This window comes from Colobus angolensis, unplaced genomic scaffold (assembly GCF_000951035.1).
Source record: "Colobus angolensis palliatus isolate OR3802 unplaced genomic scaffold, Cang.pa_1.0 Scaffold12, whole genome shotgun sequence".
NCBI lineage: Eukaryota > Metazoa > Chordata > Mammalia > Primates > Cercopithecidae > Colobus > Colobus angolensis.
In genome coordinates this window covers 6,788,922-6,805,182 of record NW_012113141.1, presented here as the reverse complement: position 1 = coordinate 6,805,182, position 16,261 = coordinate 6,788,922, and the positions used below count along the sequence as shown (strand labels likewise).

The following is a 16,261-nucleotide window of genomic DNA, read 5'->3' as shown; positions in this document are numbered from 1 at the left end:
ATATATATATATATATACACAAAAAAAAAAATTAGCTGGGTGTGGTGGTGAGCATTTGTAGCCCTAGCTACTCCAAAGGCTGAGGTGGGAGGATCACTTGAGCCCTCAAGGCAGGGGTTGCAGTGAGCTAGATCTGAGATCGCAGCACTGCATTCCAGCCCAGGTGACAAAATGAGGCCTGGTCTTGAAAAACAAACAAACAAACTACCAAAATAAATACCAGCTGGATAAAATGTGGGTAAAAAATTAAATCGTATAACTACCATAAGAAATCATGGAATTAAAATAATCAGAGAGATGAAGCCTTTATAAGTATTTCACAACTGTAGAAATCACAGAAAAAGAATATATATATATATATATATATATTCATTAGCAACTGTAAAAGACAAGCTACAAACTGGATTACAATTTGCAATTCATTTCTAGACAGAAGGCAAATTTACCTTTAAAGAGCTCTTGCATATTAATAAGCAAGAATCTAATGGAAAAGTATATAAAACATATGAAAGGAATATGAAAAGTTCATGGAAAAGAAACTATAACTGGTCCTTAAATATATGGAAAAAATTTCAACCTGATTCTAATACAAAAAATAAAATTATGCTTAGATGCTATTTTCATCTGTCGGTTACAAAGGTCACAGAGTTTGATAACATACCACATAGGTAAATATGTTATCAAACTATTATCCTTGCTGAAAACGCTGAAGCTGAACCCAAGTAGGAAACACAGGAAATGAGAAACAAATTAAACGCTATGAGGAATAAAACAAGAGACAAATCTAGAACGTGTAACATTCTGTATAGCTATTGGCCTGGTGTCTTCAACAAAAGAGAGAAATGTTTGAGAGAAGAAGTATGTGGAAAAGGGGGACTGGTCTAAATGAAAAGAAACATGACAACCAAATGCAACACGTGGTCTTTGAGTGGATTCTGGTTTAAACAGACCAGCTACAAAATACATTTGGGGATAATTGGGAAATGTTAAATATCAACTGGACACTAGATGAATTAAGGAATTATTTAATGCTGTTATCACACACTTGCCAAATGTGGTAAAGTGATTGTGGTTTTCTAGGAAAATGTCTTACTTGGGATTTGTGTATTTTGGTATTTAGGAGTAAAATGTCATGATGTCTGTAATTTATTTGAAAAGTACTTCAGCAAACAAAGCAAATATGATAAAAGTATTTGAGCAAACAAAGCTACATATGATGAAGCAAAAAAATTGTTAAATTTAGATTATGGTTATATGGATAGTTGTTACACTATTCTACTTTGTGTATTTGAAATTTTGAAATTGTTATAATAAGTGTTAAGCACACAGAGTAATGCTGCAGTGAAAAACTTTGTACATACTCTGCATGCTACAGGATTACTCCAAAATGTGTCAAGCCTTATGGTAGGCAATATAGGGGATCTAGAGCAATGTTTTCCTTTTTCCTTTTTCTTTTTTCTTTTCTTTTTTTTTTTTTTGAGATGAGTCTCACTCTGTTGCTCAGGCTGGAGTGCAGTGGTCCAGTCTCTGCTCACTGCAAGCTCTGCCTCTCAGATTCACACCATTCTCCAACCTCAGCCTCCTGAGTAGCTGGGACTACAGGCGCCCGCCACCATGCCTGGCTAATTTTGTTTTTGTATTTTTAGTAGAGACGGGGTTTCACCATGTTAGCCAGGATGGTCTCAATCTGCTGACCTCGTGGTCCGCCTGCCTTGGCCTCCCAAAGTGCTGGGATTACAGGCGTGAGCCACCTCGTCCACCCTAGAGCAATGTTTTTCAAACTTCAGATTGTGACTTTTTAGCCATTTGTAAGATCAGTTGATGGGCATTAAGACCAGTAATTTCTTCTATATGAAATAGAATAGAAAATACCTAAGGATTTTGACCTAGTAAAGATTAATATTATATGAAGCTTTGTTATATAATCATATGTATCAGTTACTTTTTTTTTTCTTTTCGTTTTTTGAGACGGAGTTTCGCTCTTGTTGCCCAGCCTGGGTGCAATGGCTTGATCTTGGCTCACCACAACCTCTGCCTCCGAGGTTCAAGCGATTCTCCTGCCTCAGCCTCCCCAGTAGCTGAGATTACAGGCATGGGCCACTATGCCTGGCTAATTTTGTATTTTTAGTAGAGACGTGATTTCTCCGTGTTTGTCAGGGTGGTCTTGAACTCCCAACCTCAGGTGATCTGCCCTCCTCGGCCTCCCAAAGTACTGGGATTACAGACGTGAGCCACTGCACCCAGCCTCAGTTACTTTTATACACATGCATGTACATGATTATGATCTAAAACCTATTTCTTATTATAACTTGCAGGCAAAAAGTTCAAAAGTCACTGAAGAGGTCCGGTATTTTCCACCAAGTTACTGATGTTGATGCCTTCTTTACTTTCAAGTTAATTTTTTTTTTTTTTTTTTTAGACGGAGTCTCGCTCTATCGCCCAGGCTGGAGTGCAGTGGCCGGATCTCAGCTCACTGCAAGCTCCGCCTCCCGAGTTTACGCCATTCTCCTGCCTCAGCCTCCCGAGTAGCTGGGACTACAGGCGCCCGCCACCTGGCCCGGCTAGTTTTTTGTATTTTTTAGTAGAGACGGGGTTTCACGGTGTTAGCCAGGATGGTCTCAATCTCCTGACCTCGTGATCCACCCGTCTCAGCCACCCAAAGTGCTGGGATTACAGGCTTGAGCCACCGCGCCCGGCCAAGTTAATTTTTTTTAATGTACATCTCTTTGACAATGCTTTGTGTGTTGCACCTTGGTTATCGGATGGATGTTTTAAATGTCTCATTTTCTTTGTTTTGATTTTTCTAGTAACTGTGACTGAAGTTTTACCAAAGGAAAAGAAACAGAAAGAAGAGAAGACCTTAATTCTTGGTCAGGCTGTGGTGGACCTTCTTCCCTTACTGGAAGGTCAGATGTGTGCTTTGCCCAAAAGCAGAAATGGCAAAGCTCATAAAACTTAGCCCCAGAGAGATATAGAAGTTAGCCTCAATGAATTTGAGGGATTTGAGGGGTAAAGTGGGCACATTTATCTCTGCCTGCAGTCATCCCAACTTAACCCTTTCTTCTTTGGCTCAACTTGGGCTTCTTTTTTCAGGACAGAGTTCATTTCAAACAACAGTTCCATTGCACCCTGTGCAAGGCTCACCCTTAGAAACTCCTAGATCAAGTGCTAAGGTAATCAGAGTTTTAGCTCTCAACATTTCAGCCTGCCATTCAGTGTAACAATTCTGTCTGCTATTAAGGTTCAATTCAGTTGAGTGTAATGTGTTGGGCATTTTCTTTTCACAGCACACTTAGTGTTAGATTCTGGGAAACAAAGATAATAAGGTGGAGTCCTACTTTGAAAAGCCCACAATCTACATATCATAGATTATAACCCAGTGTGATTAAATGGTGGAGTGAGGCACATGGGCATAGAGCAGGTATCAGTTACTTTGTCCACGGGTAGAGGCAAGGAAGGCTTAACCATGGAAATAACTCTTGAGCTATGTCCTGATGGATCAAATAGTATATGAAAGCACCTCATATACTTTAGGGCATGGTAGCATGCCTCTGACTGAAAATTTCTAATCCAACAGTTCTAGCCCAGACCCCTTTCTGGAATTCTAGAATATCACACTTTATAAGCACCTACTGTATACCTCTATAATGTTATCCCATAGGCACCTAAAACTCAACATTCCAAAACAGAACTCAGTATCTTCCCTGAAACCTACTCTTCCTTTTATCTTAGTTTTTTTCACTAGTGGCATCACCCATCTGTGAAATCATGGAACATAGAACCTAAATTATATCTATGACCGTTCCCTCAGACCCTAACTACAGCCAATCCTCAAATCTGCCTTTCACCAAATCCTGCCTTTTCCATCTTCTAAGTGTCTTTAGGTTTTCTTTTTGGCTTCATTCCTACTCTTTATTGCCTTATTATCTCTCACTTGGATAGTTACAAATAGCCTTGTACCTACCTTTACCTCCCTCCAGTTCAACCTCCCCATGGCTTGCACAATGATTTAAAAGTGAATCTGCTTTGGGAGGCTGAGACGGGCGGATCACGAGGTCAGGAGATCGAGACCATCCTGGCTAACACGGTGAAACCCCATCTCTACTAAAAATACAAAAAATCAGTTGGGCGTGGTGGCGGGCGCCTGTAGTCCCAGCTGCTAGGGAGGCTGAGGCAGGAGAATGGCGTGAACCAGGGAGGCGGAGCTTGCAGTGAGCTGAGATCCGGCCACTGCACTCCAGCCCGGGCGACAGAGTGAGACTCCGTCTCCCAAAAAAAAAAAAAAAAAAAAAAAAAGTGAATCTGATCTTATCTCTTCCCCTACTTAGTACTGTCGTGTAGTTTATGGATTCACCTGCTGCTTACAAGTTAAGGTCCAGATTGCTTAGCAGGCATACAGCATCCTTTATAATGGAAGCCTCCCCCTTCAACCTCATCTCGCATTACTCCTTTCCTTATATTAATACTTCAAGTTGCAGAATCCTGAATTACTTACATATACCTAAATGGAAGATACCATACTGTTCCAATCCCTCTTTACGTAGACTGTTTTTGCTCCCTAAGACTAGCCAAGTGCAGTAGTGAGACACGGGAAAGAATAGAACAAAGAATTTGATCTGTAACTGACTGCGAACAGTCAGTTGAAATAACTCACTACCTTTGGACCAGCCCACAGAAACTATTCTTATCCAGAATGGTTTTTTCTTTCCTTCCTCTGCTAATCCATGTTGTAAATGCCTATTTATCCTATAAATGTCAACCCAGCCAAATAATTATTCACTCCCCCCTTGGTTTCCTTGACTGCAGCATTTTGTACAGGTCTCTAGTACAGATTTCGCATAAATCTTGGCACTATGACATGAGTTCTATGTTGAAAGGAACTATGTCTTCTTTGTCTTTATATCCCTAGTGATGTAGCAGACTGCCTAGCATTCAATACACATTCTTTTTTTTTGAGATGGAGTTTTGCTCTTGTTGCCCAGCCTGGAGTGCAATGATATGATCTCGGCTCACTGCAACCTCCACTTCCTGGGTTCAAGCGATTCTCCTGCCTCAGCCTACCGAGTACCTGGGATTACAGGCACCCACCACTATGCCCAATTAATTTTTATGTATTTTCTCTTTAAGTAGAGATAGGGTTTCACCATGTTGGCCAGGCTGGTCTCAAACTCCTGACCTCAGGTAATATGCCTGCCCCGGCCTCCCAAAGTGCTGGGATTACAGGCGAGAGCCTACCTTGCGCAGCCTCAATACACATTTAAAACCTACTTTGTATGTATCCTGAGTGAAAATGTCAGAGGTATATACATATATGTCTATACCTATTTATGTGGAATATATACATATCTATCGGAAAAAAATATTTTCTTATTACAAAGCATTACATTTAAATTACAAAAATAGGCCGGGTGCAGTGGTTCAAGCCTGTAATCCCAGGACTTTGGGAGGCCAAGGCGGGCAAATCACGAGGTCGGGAGTTCAAGACCAGCCTGGCCAATATGTTGAAACCCCGTCTCTACTAAAAATACAAAGATTAGCTGAGCGTGGTGGTGTGTGCCTGTACTCCCAGCTGCTCAGGAGGCTGAGGCAGAAGAATCGCCTGAACCCAGGAGGCGGAGTTGCAGTGAGCCAAGATCGTGCCACTGCATTCCAGCCTGGACAACAGAGCAAGACTCTGTCTCAAATTTAATTTAATTTAATTTAAAAATTACAAAAATAATCATAAAATATAGACTAGCAAAAAAGCACCCAATCTCACTTACTCATGTGCAACTTCTGTCGACATTTTTTTTTTTTTTGAGATGGAGTTTTGCTCTTGTTGACCAGGCTAGAGTGCAATGGCGCGATCTCAGCTCACTGCCTCCCTGGGTTCAAACAATTCTCTTGCCTCAGCCTCCCCAGCAGCTGGGACTACAAGCATGCACCACCACGCCTGGCTAATTTTGGTATTTTTAGTAGAGATGGTTTTTCACCGTTTTGGCCAGGCTGGTCTTGAACCCCTGATCTCAGGTGATCCACCTGCCTTAGCTCCCAAAGTGCTGGGATTGCAGAAGTGAGCCACCATGCCTGGCCAACATTTCAATAGATTCTTACAATTCCTGTTTTGTATGTATTTATATATATACTTTACCTCAGTATGGTAGAGTGGGAAGGGAGCCAGGTTAGGAAAAAGATTCTCTTCTTGGCTCTATCTCCAACTCACGGGACCTAGAGAACATGATTTCAACTTATGGAAATAATTAAGCTTTACCTTCTTATCTTGAACAGTAATATGAGATTCAAATGAGGTAATGCAAAAAAGGAAGATCTCTGGCAATTTTCAAAATGCTGCATAATTTTATTCTTTTACAGCAGTGCAGTCTTGAAGTTAAAGTATTAGTGGCAGAGCCTTTACTGACCACAGCCCAGATCTCAGGGGGCAATCTACTGAAGGTCACGTTGGAGGCTGCTTACTCTGTGCCTGAATCCTTCATTCCAACAGGTCCTGGGCAGAACTACATGGTCGGTCTGCAAGTTCCATCACTTGGAGAGGTAAAGCCCTACTGCCAGATATTTATAGAGATTCAAACATGTCTGTACTCATATGGCCATCTCTTCCTCACCTCTAAGATTTCATTCAAAACATTGTACTGCTAATAGCTGAGATTTATTTTAGGCTTGAAAAATACAGTTTATCTCTATTTTTTTTTTTTTTTTTTTTGAGATGGAGTCCTGCTCTGTCACCCAGGCTGGAGTACAGTGGCCGGATCTCGGCTCACTGCAAGCTCCACCTCCCGGGTTCACGCCATTCTCCTGCCTCAGCCTCCTGAGTAGCTGGAACTACAGGCACCTGCCACCTCGCCCGGCTAGCTTTTTTGTATTTTTTAGTAGAGACGGGGTTTCACCGTGTTAGCCAGGATGGTCTTGATCTCCTGACCTCGTGATCTGCCCGCCTCGGCCTCCCAAAGTGCTGGGATTACAAGTTTATCTCTATTTTATATACAGATTTTAGTGTTTATGATTTACATATTTATTATATATTGTACATTAAATATAATTTATATAAATATATGGTAGAAAATATGTAAGACATTTAAAATGGCCAATTTTGGTGTATTTCTATACAGATTATTTTTGTGTGTACATTTTGCAGATTTTCTGCAATGTGCTTTATTAAACAAAAGTTTCTCTTAATTCCAGATATTTTCTTAGGCCACATTTCCAGGTATAGGAATGATTGGATATGGAGTTTCTTAGGCTCTTGATGGAGATTTCTAAATTGCTTGCTAAAAGGCTTCTATTCAGTTAACACTTCCACTTGTCTTATTTCCAGGCCCATGTATGTGAATGACCCACTAAAGTTGTGTAGCAACTCTTCAGTTTACTGAGGACTTAGGAGGTTCCTGGGACATGGGACTTTCAGCACCACAACTGGGACAGTCCTAGGCAAATGAGATGGCTGATCACCCTTCCAGGGAACAACCCACATAGCTATATGAGGCAGATCTGTGCATTGCCCTCTCTCCAACTTTGGGATTGTATTGAAAATTTTCTCTTTGTTTTTGCTAATTTTTATAATTAAAAGTGCCTTTTATTTTTTTTTCTTCTGGAGGTCTTAGTATTTTTCTTACTGATTTTTAAAATTCTGACTGGGGTGTGGTGGCTCACACCTGTAATCCCAGCACTTTGGGAGGCTGAGGCAGGTAGATCATCTGAGGTTAGGAGTTCGAGATCAGCCTGGCCAACATGGTGAAACCCTGTCTCTGCTAAAAATACAAAAAATTAGCCAGGTATGGTGGTGGGTGCCTGTAATCCCAGCTACTGGGGAGGCTGAGGCAGGAGAATCACTTAAACCCAGGAGGCAGAGGTTTCAGTGAGCCAAGATCGCGCCAAGATTGCACTCCAGCCTAGGCAAAAAGAGTGAAATACTGTCTCAAAAAAAAACAAAAACAAAAATTCATATGTAGAGAAAAATAATGTTTTCTTTCAAGTTTGCCAATTTATAGTTTATCATGTTTATTTCTGGTTTATTATTTATTTTTAATTTGGGTCATTGCTTTGGTATACAAAAGTTTTTTAATAGTTAAATTTTTTTCTTTTAGGTTTCTTGCATCATTTTAAACTTGAAAAGGGCTCCTTTATTCTCATATTTGATGAAAGGTTGCCCTTCCAGGTTCTAGATTTTTTTTTTTGCTTTGTTTTTGGAGATGGAGATGGAGTCTCGCTCTGTCGCCCAGGCTAGAGTACAGTGGCGTGATCTCGGCTCACTTCACCCTCTGCCTTCCGGGTTCAAGCAATTCTCCTGACTCAGCCTCCTGAGTAGCTGGAACTACAGGTGCCCGCTACCATGCCCAGCTAATTTTTTGTGTTTTAGTAGAAACGGTGTTTCACCGTCGTGGCCACGCTGGTCTCGAACTCCTGACCTCAGGTCATCTGCATGCCTCAGCCTCCCAAAGTGCTGGGATTACAGGCATGAGTGACCACACCCAGGTCCTAGTTTTATGCAGCAGCCTTAGTTCCAGCTTCCTGTCCTGCCTGGGCACAGGGCCATGCTTGCTTCTGTATAGTAGTGTCTGGGTCTGACAATTCCTGGGTTGGCACAGCATCAGCTCATGAGCTTATCCCTCGGGTATTGAGTTGCTGCTGCTGCCAGTTCTGGCACTTTTAGACTTTCTTTTCTTTTCTTTTTTTTTTTTTTGAGACGGAATCTCGCTCTGTTGCCCAGGCTGGAGTACAGTGGCACGATCTCGGCTCACTGCAACCTCTGCCTCCCAGGTTCAAGCGATTCTCCTGGCCTCAGCTTCCCGAGTAGCTGGGACTAGAGGCACCCATCAACATGCCCAGCTAATTTTTTTATTTTTAGTAGAGACGGGGTTTCACCATATTGGCCAGGCTGATCTCAAACTCCTGACCTTGTGATCTGCCCGCCTCGGCCTCCCAAAGTGCTGGGATTACAGGCATGAGCCACTGTGCCCAGCCTAGACTTTCATTTACTTCTTTTGACCTTGGCTATGTGATAAAATATAACTTTTTTTGTTGTTGCTGTTCTACTTTATCTAGTTTGTTGTGTGTTTGTTGCTGACAAAGGATCTGTTGTACTTTAGTTTGCTATAGTGTTGGAAATAGAACTTTCTTTTAATTTAAGGGCCATTTGGTTTTCTTTTCCAGTAAACTTCTTGTTCCTGTTCTTTGTCTATCTATACATCTCTCTGTCTATTAATAAGAGACAGGGTCTCACTCCATCACCTAGGCTGGAGTGCAGTGGCACAATCATAGATTACAGTAACCTTGAACTTCTGGACTCAAGCAATCCTCTCACCTCAGCCTCCCATGTAGCTGGGATTACAGGTGCATGCCACTGCATCTGGCTAATTTTTAATTTTTTTTTTTGTAGATGTAGGGGTCTCGCTATGTTGCCCGGGCTGGTTTCAAACTCCTGGCTTCAAGTGATCCTCCTGGCTCTATCTCCCAAAGTGTTGGGATTATAGGCATTAAGCCACTTTGCCTGGCTGATTTTAATGTGCACTTTACTGATTATTAAAGAAATGTAGCATGTTTTTATTTAAATGTTGGATGTTCTAATTTTTCCTTCTATAGATTGCCTACTTATATATTTTACCAATTTTCTACTGTAAGTATACTTTGGATAAGTTATAAGACATGAAAATGCCTATATTTTTAGCCCCTTGCCAGATTTTAGTTTGTTTTCTAAAGGATAATTTTTAAACGGGTACAAACACAACTCTCGTATAAAATAAATAACACAAAAGTTGGTCCAAGATTTTATTTAACTTATTAGTGAAGGAATCAGTAAAATGTGACAATGAGTTCAAAGGAATATATAGGCATCAGGAATGCTGAAATGAATTTGCCAATAATTCAAAACTTGTCATTAGCTTCAGGGAAATGATCAGTTACATTGCCACTGGACAAACTGTATCTGCATATTTATGAACCAGAATAATTTGCATTATTATCAAATGTCTGTAAGTTACAGAGTTGTAAAATAGTGCAAAGACAATGAAAGGCACAGGCCCCTCTCTAGAATCAGATTAATCATAGAGGGGTATGTTTGACAACACTCAGCATTCCATTGAAAAGACTTGATTAATCTTCTTGTCCATTTCAAAGTCCTTTACAAACTTTCCTGACGTATGGTATTTATTTCTGTAGAAGGACTATCCCATTTTATTTAAGAATGGAACTCTGAAGCTTGGAGGGGAAAGAGAACCTGTTCCCCGGCCCAAAAAGTGGCCAATTGCCAACATTCTGGCTCCAGGAGCTAATAACATTCCTGATGCATTCATTGTTGGTGGTCCCTATGAAGAAGAAGAAGGAGAACTCAACCATCCTGAGGTGAGAGCCTGATATACGGGTTTTTGTGATAAACTTAGTGTACTGACAGATGATAAAACATTTTGTGCATTACTGTAATTTATATACATTTGTCACCTGTCAAAATAATTACATGCCAAAATAAAACACGTATCTAATTCTGATTCAGATATCTTCTGACTTCTTAAGTCGAGAAAACAAAATAATTTATATCACATGTACTCTTTATTTTATTTTAAATTTATTGACTTACGAATAGGTAATTATCAGTTACTGTCAAAATTAAAAATGAAGATCTATGCAGTGAAAGTGTCCCTCTAGTCACGTCTCTTCCTTCTAATTCCTCCACATCTCATTACCCTAGTAGCGATGGCAGCAGTGGCCAATCTAGAGCAACTCCTGCCATAATGCTGGCTGCAGTGGGGGAGTCCTGGCTGGGCCTACATGCTCCATGGAGCTAGCAGGAGCTGGGAACAAGTGGGAGCCCTTCCCTCCCATGTGCAGCCACGGCTGCATACCCAGGCATCTCTGCACTCTCAGAAGCTGGGTAGCCCCCCGCCCTTACAGGCTTGGAAGTGCCTGCTCCTGATGCCTGGCCTCTGCCTACTCCTGGTGCCTGCTCCAATTTTGGAGCAAAGTTGTGGCTGAGCCTGGGGCTGTCACAACCTGGCCAGGTGTGCATGTACTCAGGGCAGTGCTGACAAACCAACCCTCTGCCGTCTTGATCCCTCTCCAGACTTTGGGCACCCATGAGCATGGGAGAAAGTCCAAGGGGCGCACTGAGGGCAGCTTGGCATGGGCCTGCAGGCACCCCTCAGCATGAACAGCCAGGGCACTGTGGATGGCAGCAGGAGGCAGACAGGCTCCTGGGTGAAAAGGGGCAGGTCCCCAGTGAAACCCCATCTTCAGGCCAGGGACTGCCTTAGGTCTGAGGGCCAGGCTGCTAGTTCCCATGGACCGGGGTGAGAACTTATGGTACTTTTCTGGTTCTACCCATGGCCTCCCATGGATCAGTCAGCATCCACTTCCTCCCCTCTGAAGCCCATAAAAACTCAGGACTCAGCCAGACTCAGGCAAAGGATGGGATGACCTGCCTGTGGAGAGAAGCTACCCACTGTCGGTCTCCTCTCTGCTGAGAGCTGAACACTCGTCAGGACGTCCTGCCTGTGGAGAGGAGCTACCCACTGTGGGTCTCCCCTCTCCTGAGAGCTGGACACTTGTCAGGACTACCTGCCTGCAGAGAGGAGCTACCACTACTCAGTGAGTCTCCTCTGAGTTGTTCTGTTGCTCAGTAAAGCACCTCTTTGCTTTGCTCACCCTCCGCTTGTCTGTGTACCTCATTCTTCCTGGATGCAAAACAAGCACTCAGGACCTGCGGAATGGTGGGGCTGAAAGAGCTATAACACAAACAGGGCTGAAACATGTCCCTTGCTCATCACATTGTGGGTGACAAAAAGGGGAGAAGAGAGAAGAGTTGTGGTCCTTTGGGAAGCCCAGACCTAGGAGCTCCCTGAGCCAGGGCTGTGACACCAGAGGCTCTTCAGTTTCTGGTGTCTCCAAGCTTCTGAGCACCACCACATTCCCTGGTGCCAGCCATGGAAGCTGCTTGCAGTATGCCTGGTTCAGCCGCAGCCTCACAGGGAGCTGGCACCTGTGCTGGTGCCTGGAGCTTCTGGCTCTGCTGCAGCCAGCATGCCTGGCTGTGCACAATGGCCAGACCCCATGATCGCTTACTCACACACCCCTCAATGCTCCATGCCTGGCTCACCCTTGGCAGGCGTGGGATCCTGGCCAGTATGCAAGCCTAGCACAGCCTGCCAGGCCGAGTGGGTGAAATGAGCCTAGCAGGCCCAAGCAAAATTTGGGCAAAGGTGCCACCAGCCACAGAGGTTTTCTGCTGGAAAAGCAACAGACCAAGGATTCTGTGACAGTCATCACCTTTGTTACAGTTTCTTGTGTTTCCTTCTAGATACTTTCTTATGTATATAAAAGGAAATACGTAAGTCAAAGGAAGACTCAAGAGACAGAAACATTTAGAAAAGTAAAGAAAAGGTTTCCTTGGAAATTGTGAAAGGGAATCAGACTTCAGGACTGACTCACCAAATAAAAAATCAGTATAGTCATCGTGGCTGGGCGGAGTGGCTGATGCCTGTAATCCTAGCACTTTGGGAGGCCTAGGCAGGTAGATCACTGAGATCAGGAGTTCGAGACTAACCTGGCCAACATGATGAAACCCTGTCTCTACTAAAAATACAAAACTTAGCTGGGCATGTTGGCACACACCTGTAATTCCAGCTGCTTGGGAGCCTGAGGCACAAGAATCACTTGAACCAGGAGGCGGAGGTTGAAGTGAGCCAGGATTGTGCCACCTCATTCCAGCCTGGGTGTCAGAGCGAGACTCTGTCTCGAAAACAAAACAAAACAAAAAAAAGTGTAGTGATTCCTTGGTATACTTGGGGGATTGTTGCCAGGACCCCTGCAAATAGCAAAATTCATGCATACTCAAGTCCTTCAGTCAGCCCTGTAGTTAACTATGTATAGGAAAAGTTGGCCCTCCATATATGTGGGTTTTATATCCCACAAATACTGTATTTTGATCCATGTTTGGTTTAAAAAAGATCCACGTGGCCAGACGTGGTGGCTCATGCCTGTAATGCTAGCACTTTGGGAGGCCAAGGCGGGTGGATCACAAGGTCAGGAGTTTGAGACCAGCCTGGACAATATAGTGAAACCCCATCTCTACTAAAAATACAAGAATTGACTGGGTGTAGTGGCACAAAGCTGTAATCTCAGCTACTCGGGAGGCTGAGGTAGGAGAACCACTTGAACCCGGGAGGTGGAAGTTGCAGTGAGCCAAGATCATGCCATTGCACTCCAGCCTGGGCAACAAAGTGAGACTGCCTTAAAAAAAAAAAAAAGATTCACATATGAGCCAGATGCGGTGGCTGTAATCCCAGCACTTTGTGAGGCCAAGGCTGGCTGATCACTTGAGACCAGGAGTTTGAGACCAGCCCGGCCAACATGGTGAAACCCCATCTTTACTAAAAACTCAGAAATTAGCCAGTATTGTGGTGTGCGCCTGAATCCTAGCTCCTCAGGAAGCTGAGGCATGAGAATCGCTTGAACCCAGGAGGCGGAGGCTGCAGTGAGCCGAGATCGTACCACTGCACTCCAGCCTGGGCGACAAAGCAAGGTTCTGTCTCAAAAAAAAAAAAAAAATCCGCATATATATAAGTGGACCCATGCAATTCAAATTGTGTTGTTCAAGGGTCAAATGTTTTTATAAGAAAACAACACAAAATTACCAACGTTACCCCATTTACATTAGTCTATTCATGATGGCAAAACTGCAGGTTTCTTCACTTGATTCTCAGATATACAAAGGTTGTAAAATATCTTCAGACATCAGCATAATAAACATCAGGGATAAAAGTACTTTTCTTTTTTTGTTTTTTTGAGATGGAGTTTCCTTCCTGTTTCCCAGGCTGGAGTGCAATGGCGTGATCTTGGATCACTGCAACCTCTGCCTCCTGGGTTCAAGCGATTCTCCTACCTCAGCCTCCCAAGTAGCTGGGATTACAGGCACCTGCCACCACACCTGGCTAATTTTTGTATTTTTAGTGGAGATAGGGTTTCACCATGTTTGGCCAGGCTGGTCTTGAACTCCTGACCTCAGGTGATCCGCCTGCCTTGGCCTCCCAAAGTGCTGGGATTACAGGTGTGAACCACTGTGCCCGGCCGATAAAAGTTCTTTTCTTTAGGAAGTCCAGATTTGCAGGAAGTATTCAAAGTCTTGTTATTTTCAGAACTAGAATCTGTTGGGAAGACACTGCTATTTTTCCTTTATCTCAAGGTATTATTGTTTGTTTGTTTGTGACAGCATCTTACTCTGTCGCCCAGGCTGGAGTGCAGTGGTGCGATCTCAGCTGACTGCAACCTCTGCCTCTTGGGTTCAAGCTATTCTCATGCCTCAGCCACCTGAGTAGCTGGGATTACAGGCACACACCACCATGCCCTGCTGATTTCTGTATTTTTAGTAGAGACAGGGCTTCACCATATTGGCCAGGCTGGTCTCAAACTCCTGACCTCAAGTGATCCACCCACCTCCAACTCCCAAAGTGCTGGGATTACAGGTGCAAGCCACCACGCCCTGCCGGTTTTTCATTTTTTAAAACTGAGTGTATAAGGTGTTTAATCATATATATATGCATACACTAAATAAATACATATATTCTTTCCCCATCATTTTTATTACACAAATGTAAAGAGTACATACTTACACACACTATATGCACTTGCTTTGTTTTACTTTGTCCTGTATTTTTGAGATTTTTCCACATTACATAAAAAGCAGTCTCACTATTTTTCTTTATTTGTACTTGCTGTATAATGTGACATTGTATGGACATACTTTAATATACTTATTATTATATAAATTACCACAAATTTGTCAAGGGCATAGAAAATAGTATAACACACTTGCAAATGTTTCTTGAATAAGCTGATAATGCACTGATGGAAACATTTAATAAAATAATTTGTAAAATGAGGATGGTTGAATTATTTTTCATTGTCTGACTCTAAATATATAACATAGTAGAGATGAGGCTAGGAATATTGGAAAAACACTGCACAGTATCTTTTCTCATCATTGTGATTAGTGAAAATTCATACTTTTCTTAGATTTCTATTTGAATTTAGATCAGGCGTTTTATTTTAGACATTCAGATTATATTTTGTTTTAGATTAGATTGTTAATTCTCAATCCTGGCTGCACATTACAGTCACCAGGAAAGCACTGAAAACAATGACAGTGGCCAAGCTTTAACCCAGGTAAACTATGTAAGAATTTATTTTTAAAATAGTACCAATGCCAGGTGTTTTTTGCTTTTTTGGTTTTTTATTTTTTTGAGACAGGGTCTCTGTTACCCAGGCTGGAATGCAATGGTGTGATTATTGAGGCTCATTGCAGCCTCAGCCTCCTAGGCTCAAGCAATTCTCCTGCCTCAGCCTCGTGAGTAGCTGGGACCACAGGCTCATGCCACCACACTCAGCCAATTTTTAAATTTTTTTAGAGATGGAGGTCTCACTTTGTTGCCCAGCCTGGTCTTGAACTCCTGGCCTCAAGCAGTACTCCTGCCTTGGCCTCCTAAAGTGTTGGGATTACAGGTGTGAGCTACTGCACTGGGTCCAGGTGTTATTTAAAAAAAAAAAAAAACCAGATGATTTTAATGTGCATCTAGAGTTGAGAATCATTGATTGAGGTTATGTTAGTCAGTATTTGGATCGTAGTACTAGATCAATGTAACTATTATATATGTAATTTATCTTATATACTTTACTAATAAAGTACTCATAATTTTAAGGTGGTGGTAGTAGTTGCAATAGTAGTCATACTTATAGTAGTAATGGTAGTCATAAGAAAAGTATTGTGAACAAATCCATTAAAAGAATGCCCTACAGATGGAGCAGAATGAAATCATGGCACAGATACAGAGAACAGAAGTCTTTATCTTATATTTTACAGGACAGTGAATTTAGGAATCAAGCAGAGTGCATAAAGAAAAGGATTATTTGGGACTTGGAATGTCGCTGCTACCTTGATCCTTCTGCAGTGGTCAGGTAAGAAGAGGAAGGAAATATGTCTAACCCACAAAGGCTTGTAGATGGGAAGAAATGTTACTTTTGTTAATTTTATTTATATTTCAGTTAAGGTGATTTTAGATTGAGACTTTCATTTATCACCTCTATATATTAGAGTGACGTTGTGTTCATCTGCTAATAACAGAAACAGCTAGTAATGTGGTTTAACCAAGGTGAATGCTTATTCCTCTTTTGTATAAAAGAAGTCTGAGGCCGGGCGCGGTGGCTCAAGCCTGTAATCCCAGCACTTTGGGAGGCCGAGACGGGCGGATCACGAGGTCAGGAGTTCGAGACCATCCTGGCT

At 42.4% G+C, this 16,261-nt stretch overlaps 1 protein-coding gene across 1 annotated transcript in view; it reads left to right on the top strand.

Annotated features, from left to right (window-relative positions):
• CFAP70 (cilia and flagella associated protein 70) overlaps positions 1-16,261 on the top strand; it is a 132,892-nt gene that overhangs the window by 8,762 nt on the left and 107,869 nt on the right. Inside the window, exons 4-8 of the mRNA XM_011929587.1 lie at positions 2,808-2,906; positions 3,094-3,173; positions 6,352-6,531; positions 10,153-10,335; positions 15,842-15,936. Of these exons, the coding sequence (XP_011784977.1) occupies positions 2,808-2,906; positions 3,094-3,173; positions 6,352-6,531; positions 10,153-10,335; positions 15,842-15,936 (637 nt within the window). The remainder of the gene's footprint in view (positions 1-2,807; positions 2,907-3,093; positions 3,174-6,351; positions 6,532-10,152; positions 10,336-15,841; positions 15,937-16,261) is intronic.